This window comes from Nansenia antarctica, assembly GCF_963989245.1.
Source record: "Nansenia antarctica genome assembly, chromosome: 7".
Classification (NCBI taxonomy): domain Eukaryota; kingdom Metazoa; phylum Chordata; class Actinopteri; order Argentiniformes; family Microstomatidae; genus Nansenia; species Nansenia antarctica.
The window spans coordinates 49,628,624-49,636,123 of NC_137677.1; the positions used below are offsets into that span (position 1 = coordinate 49,628,624).

Below are 7,500 nucleotides of genomic sequence, written 5' to 3' on the forward strand. Positions count from 1 at the left end.
TAGAGGGTAACACCCCAAACCACAGAAATACAGCTGTAAGTTTACTATTTCACATCAGTGTAATAAAACCCTCTGTGTGTGTGTGTGTGTGTGTGTGTGTGTGTGTGTGTGTGTGTGTGTGTGCGTGTGCGTGTGTGTGCGTGACGAAAGAAACAGTTGGGTGGCTCGATGAAAAAGAAAAAGACAGGGACAGAGTCAAAGAGAGACTTCCATCACTACCGAACTCAAATTATCATCACGCTTGTCACCAGCTTGTAAGTCTCCCAAAAACCAAACACACACACACACACACACACGCACGCACAGATACAGTACACACAGTGAAATGACTCAGCCTGAGATTTACACATGGTGGACACAGGCAACGAGTGCCTGTAAATCGGACTGAAAAAATGCCCTCGCCTATTCACTGTAGGACAACAAATATTTGAGGTCAGAGTATTGCTCGCTCAGTGACACACAGGGAAGAGGGCCCTTGGTGGACATTTGGACTGTTGGAACCCCCCTGTTGTACACATCACTGTTTTCATTGAGTTTCCCTGGGTTCTTGGCTGACGTCAGTCCGTGTCCAGTGCACGCTGACTCACACACACACACACAGACTCTGCCCACCGCCCCGGCTTTGAGTCGGTGCCCTCAGTGGCCTCGTGAAGAGGACGTACACACACACAGAATGATGTCAACACTGCCTCACCCCACACACCCAGGCTCCCCTATCACTGATATCATCCCCTAGATCTAGAAGGGTTTAACCCTAAACACACAGACGTCGTCCATAGATTAGGTCAACGTCGAACGGATTAGCCGTGTGTGGATGATGTTTGTACAGTGTGTCTTTAGGGGGTTGGTCCTCATGTATCATCCAGCACCATGATGGATGAATGAACTGTAGTTATCTCTCTCTCCTTCTTTTTCTCCCCCCCCCCCCCCCCCCTCTCTCTTATGTTTGTGTTAATCATTGGTGAGGTGATGTGGGTTGGGTCGTAAGGTAATCTGATTATAACAGGAGCAGCAGTCATGTTCCAGCTCTGAGAGAGACGACAGTCACCTGGGACCAAAGTCACATTTGTCATGAATTCTTACCTCAGCTGGAACATTGGTCATCATAAGATCTTATAGCACATTGCATTCGGTCTGTGAGCCTCTTGAACGACCTGGCTTTAAGGCAGTATGTCTGTATGTGTACTCTGTGCATGTAGAAGCTATAATTGTAGTGTACTCTACATCACAGTACAGTCAATCATAAGGCTCTGTAGCATAAAAATAACCTTTCATGTCCAAACCACAGACAGGTACTTTTTGATTTGAGTGTTTTGGTTACTTGTAATATTTAGTGACCCAAACAAAGCACATGCCCATTATATAGACAATAAAGGCAATCTAATTTAATCCAATTTTGGATTATTTTCACGAAGCCTCTCTCCACCAGTCTTGCCCTGTACATCAGTGAGAAGCCCACTGCAGTCAGTGACGAGGGAGGCCAGAGGCGACGGAGGGTGGAGGGGGGAGGGTATGTGTGTGGGTATGTAGCGTATGTGTGTGTGTGTGTGCTTTGTTCCCCTCCTAGAGTCTCTCATGAGTGTGGTGTTGGATCAGGTAAGCCTGGTGGTTTTCCTGGGGATGTGCAGCCGGCCTCAGGGGGATTATGGGTAGCCTGGCTGCCCGGCCGTTGGGGGGGGGGATGTGCGGAGAAGAGTGGCGCTCGTCTGGAATAATAAGACGAAGAAGGATTAGACATGACATCTATGTCATTAATCTTAACATTCACCTGGCAGTACATCTGGTACTGGGAACCAACGTGAAAGGAACCTGAAATAGAAATCATGGGAATTGGAAGTGTGTGTAGTTTTCTACGGTTCGTATGTGGCTTCATTACTGTCCTATCCCTCTTTGTCTCCTTCTTGGCTCTGGCCGCGTGCCAGCGGCCCCCCAGGCACACACCACCCTGACAGGTAGAGTGGGAGGGACATTGTCAGCATAAAAAAACTGTCCATCACAATGCTAAGCAAATGCTACAGTGTCATTGTCATTCAGCGTGTGTGTGTGTGTGTGTGTGTGTGTGTGTGTGTGTGTGCGTGTGTGTGTGTGTGTGTGTGTGTGTGTGTGTGCGTGTGCGTTGCCTCCAATATAACAAGCTGTGGTTGGTGGGGCGTGGTTGGTGGGGCATGTGTGTGTGTGTGTTTGCGAGTGTGTCTGTGTGTGTGTGCGTGCGTGTGCGTTGCCTCCAATATAACAAGCTGTGATCAAAATGTGGATTGTGCTTTAAGTATATTTTATACAATGGCATGTACTGTATCATTCCATTATTATCATATAACAATATGCTGTCACCTCCTTATTCACTGAATATTCGTGCATCACGCAGAGAACCTGTAGATAGATCCTGGTTTTGTTGTTGATGCTGGTCCACAGACAGCGATATATGGCACTGTTGGAAGGTAACTGTATAGAAAACATATATAGTAGGATCTGTAGGGGAGCGATGCTGTGAAGAAGCACTAACAACCATTACTGCAGGGGGAGAGGGATGGGGAGAGGGATGGGGGGAGGGGGGAAGCTGGGAGGGATGGCGAGCTGGAGAGGGAAGGAGAGAGGGAGAGACAGAGGGGGAAGTGTGTGTGTGTGTGTATGTGCAGGCCTCAGGGGAGCCAGCTCCTCTCTTTGGACTAGACTGAGCCCACCTGAGTCTCCCCTCCAGCTGTTCCCTATAGCATCCTCACACACACGCACACAGGCACACACACATACACACACACACACACACACACACACACACACACACACACACTGATTAACTATGCTTGTTGTATATTGTGATGTGATAATGTATGTTCTGGAACCACTGTATGAGCATTGTTGCTTATGCTGGTGGAACATAGAAGTTGCGTAGGGAAACTTTCTGCACACACACACACACACACACACACACACACACACACACACATGCAAGCACACACAGACGCATACACACACTGGGGCTTTTTTCCATTGTATCCACTCCTGGTACCAGATACTGCACTGTGCCACAGGCCATGCAGTACGAATCCCCTTATAAGGCAGGAAGACACTTCTGCCCCTCCTCCCCCCCTCCTTCACTCCAACCTAGCCTCTTAGACACCGTCTGTCAGCTCCCTCTTTCCCTCGCTACAGTGACCCTCACATCCCAGCCTCCTCCACACACGCACACATACAGTATATACACACTCACACACACACACACACACACACACACACACACACACCAGGGGGACAACGCTCACTAGACACACATGTTCTCAGAATGAAGAGGATCTTCGATGTAGAGGATCATGTCTGAAATCAGAGGCTCTAAGGTACTGAAGCTTTACAGTTTCCAGTTTAGAATGATTTAATTTGCCCAGTATATACAGTTTTACCTCAGCCTTTCCACATTATCACAAGTCTCATTATGACAAGACTTTTGGCTGAGGGATCCTTCAAAGACAATGTGAGAGTACCTGAGTATGTATGTACCTCAATCTTAGCTAAAGCTATATATAAATTCCAGCGTTCCGTGATGCTGGACCAGGGTGAGTGGGGTAGGGGTGGAGTCAGGGCTGGAGATCAGGGCAAGAACACAAACAGTGCTGATAAGACCATAGGCAGAGGAAGTATCCTGTATGGCCTATCCCCAGCGGAGTCCCAGTATCCCGCCATTCCCCTCCTGAGGATGTGTCTGTGTGTGGGAATATGACAGGAATGTGGCCCTTTTGTTTAGAGTGTGTGATAGGCTCTTGGATTGATGTAGTGTGTGCGTGTGTGTGTGTGTGTGTGTGTGTGTGTGTGTGTGTGCGTGTCTCTGGGATGTGGGTTGGCAAGAGCGAAACTCCACAGCCCTCACCATGCAAGACCTTCCAATGAAAACAAAGAGCAGTCACACAGCAGTTATTTTGAAAGCCCTCTCATTGGCTGGTTGGTCTCTCTTGTGATGACTCATGACCAAGGCCTGGAGATAAGAGTTTAGGACCAGATCAAATCTACAGGCTCCCTTTCATGAGGCAACACACCAACAACTAGAATAGATTATTGATAGGGCACGTTAGTCCGAAATTCATTCTGGGTGACCAACATTTGAAGAGTAAACAGTATAGAACGTAAGACTTGATGGTGAAAAGCACAGACAGAAATGCACTGAGAGAGGGTTCAGCGATCGGATGTATACAAATCCACAGGGATGTTGTATTTTTTCAGTGTAGTACCTGTGATTCTCTTTGCTCAAGGCGATAGGCAATGCAAAAACCTAAAAGTGCCTTTAAATAGAGCTACTAAAATAGTCACGGCTACCTTGGCCTTTATCTCACATGTGCTGGAGGCTAGAACCTACACTTAGAATGCTGCCTTGTAGAACAGTAAAGAGACATGACTTAATCATGAGAGTTGAAGAGAAAGAAAACACTCAGACATGGGTGAATAGAAAAAGGCAGTGAAGGTGAGATTTATTGAAGTACTTGTGATGATACAGTCGTTTTTTCTTTTGTTTTTTTCCCTTGTGAGACCTCCTGTCGACATGAAAGAATGAACAAACTCTTTAACAAACTGTGTTATGCCACAGTGATTGAACAATGCAATGATTTGCGCGAACAATCCCGATTCAAGGGGCTGGCCTTCCAAGCACCGAGAGTAAAATAACGAACATAGCAAACACACAGCCAGCTAAGGAATTCCCTTACATTACCATCAGCTACATCACTTACCTATTTCCCATTCATGTAAGATAAAAGGCTTGCATTCTGGTTTTGGCACTTCAGAGCTAAACACTAAAACATGACAGTACGCAGTTAAGCAAAAGCCTGCACATTCAGATGCCTTGTTCTCTCTCTGATAGTCGACCGTGATTGGCCAATCTATGATAGTCAAGTATTCATTGACAATGTTTAAAAACTCTTTCCCCATGAAGCACATTTGTAAGACTTCAGTCTCGACACAGATAAAAATCAATCCGAGAGGATGGTTGTCTTTGTACGACCCAGATATACTGTAGAAGCATTTTCAGACAGTTAAACATACCATAGCTATGCATTTACATCCAGCAATTAAACAGAAACAGTAACCATTAGAAAATAACATTTGATTGTTAGAAGAGAAAGCGATACGTCTTTGGTTCTAAAGGCAACACAGGAGTGAGTACATTGGGGAAGATAACAATGCGACCATAGGCGACATCCCTAAAGAAAACACTGAAACAAAATTAAGTGTTACGTTAAAAAAACGTCCAGAGAGAACCGCAAAAACGTCTTAAACACCATATTAAAAGAGGCCTATATCCTATTTGTCTTCCAAAGTGTTTACAGTGAAAATTCCTGATATGCTGAATTGAAAGTAGCAACTGTTAAGAGAAACATCACCATTCACTGGGTGGGTGTGTCAACTGGTTGTGAAAAGGTTGTTGCAAACCTTTGCAATGTCATCTCAATTGTCACAGGATCATTTGACAAGGAGGAAATGTGTCAGATCGATTTCATCAAACCACGACATGTTTGGATCGGCTGCAGTAACTCAATACATCTGCATGGACTACTCTTGGAACAGTATTTGTACCAACTGAAAGAAAAGATTGATAGATTGAAAAATAAAAAATAAAGTAAGCATCGTATGCATAAAGCAAATCATAGAAACCATCCAACCAAGTTTCAAAGATCTGAGTCTATTTCCATTTAACTTTTAGTCACTTCTTGCCTTCTGTTAGAAATACAAAATAATCATCATTCCTTACAGTGAAATCCCAAAAAATCTGTGAAAACTGACGTAGCTGTCAACATTAAAAACGTTTAAAGATGGATAGCATTTTCAGACGCAGGGCACAGTGCCTAACTGCAACTCAGACCAGGAGTGTTTTGTTTTTCTTGTTTTTTTTCCCTCCTCAATCAAAACCATTGGAGATGATGATTCAGACGGAGGTGGGATGAAACTGTTGAGTGAATAGATATAGTTGTGGAACACAATGAAAGTGCCTGTACGTTGGGTCAACAGGTTCACTGTCTCAGTGTGTGTGTGTGTGTGTGTGTGTGTGTGTGTGTGTGTGTGTGTGTGTGTGTGAGCAATAGGCCCAGAAGACCTAGACACAGCCAACAATTCAGTCTTTTCTCTGGCCAAACAGACACTGTAAGGCATCTTTATGCTCTTCTCGTTTCCTGTGTGGTTTATCACCGGCGCACGCACACGCACACGGCTACAAGGCTGGTCATGTGACCAACTGAACTGTAACAGCAGGCATCTGTTATCCTCTCCCACTTGATCATGATGAAAACATCAGCAACAGCATGACTGAAAGGAGAAACTCTGAGTGCTGATTGGCCCACACCCAGGAAACGTGAAAGGAGGATGATGATGATGATTAACCTTCATAGCTGCAACCTAGAACAACAACAAGTTAAAGAAGGACGGCACAGCGGGGATGACATAGAGAAGACAGAAGCCTACAAAGTGAGCCAAAGTTCCATTCTGTTGATCCAGCCCCGTTGGCTCCGTCCTCCGCTCTGTTCCCCACCCCCACCCACCCCCCCCCACCCCTCCCTCCAGGAGAGTGGAGATTCATGACATCACCGGCCCTCTCATTCTGCATCTGATTCTGGTGCCGACACCACGGTCAGTCACACAGGAAACTGAAGCAGACAACCTCCTCACATCCTGCCTCTGCTTAGGGGTGAAACACTTCCTCCGAAAGCAACAGAAGTTGCTGCAACTGGGTGATTCTCTCACGCGACAACCCTTTCACCCCCAATACTAAACAGTGCGTCTCTTTGAAGCGCCATTGCGAAAGGTGCGTGAAAAGGGGATACAAAGTAGACAGTCTCAGGCAACAGACCAACAGTAAGAAGTGACGATGTTCCAACATGCGCACACACACAGACATCAACACTGTCTTATCTTCGCTCCGTCAAACACAAGACTCAAATCATTAGGTTTCTTTGGAGGGAATTTTACATTCACATCATTTTCAAGTATCTTTCAAAGAAAAAGAAGGAGCGCAGAAATAACGTGATTCTCCTGGTGTCCCGCTACACTATGGCGTGGTAGCACACGCCCCCCCCCCTCCCCCCCCCACACACACACACTGTCCGGTCTCCGTGTTTCATCTGTCGGACTGTCTGGCGAGAGACGCTCATCGAACGGGAACCACGTCACCATGTGACACAATACACAAATACACTCTGGGCAAACACGTCTACCACTGAAGAGTCTCTCTCTGTCTCTCTGTCCACCCAGGCTGGACGGCCCTCCCCCCCCGCGTCCCTCCTCAGGGTTTCTTGGCGACGGCGGCGGCGGTGGCTTTGGCTTTGCCGTTGGGCCCTGGTTTGATCTGGGCCATCTCCACGTCGGCCAGGGCGTCGGGGGGCAGACAGGAGCGCATACGCTCGATGGTCTTCTGGCACGACGACCTCTCCTGCTCCAGGGAGCGAATCATGTGCTTCATCTTGCTCTCGCGGCACAAGAAGTTCTCCACATTCCCTTCCAGGCTTTGGATTTTCTGTCGAGCAGCCT

General features: G+C 46.7%; 1 protein-coding gene across 1 annotated transcript in view; it reads right to left on the bottom strand.

Moving 5' to 3' along the window:
- Window positions 1–7,102: 7,102 nt before the first annotated feature.
- Window positions 7,103–7,500, bottom strand: part of tbc1d4 (TBC1 domain family, member 4) — a gene marked incomplete at its 5' end in the record, with an annotated part of 31,621 nt that continues 31,223 nt past the window's right edge. The window contains one exon of the mRNA XM_080536069.1: window positions 7,103–7,498. Within this exon, the coding sequence (XP_080392195.1) occupies window positions 7,256–7,498 (243 nt within the window). The 3' untranslated portion in view covers window positions 7,103–7,255. The remainder of the gene's footprint in view (window positions 7,499–7,500) is intronic.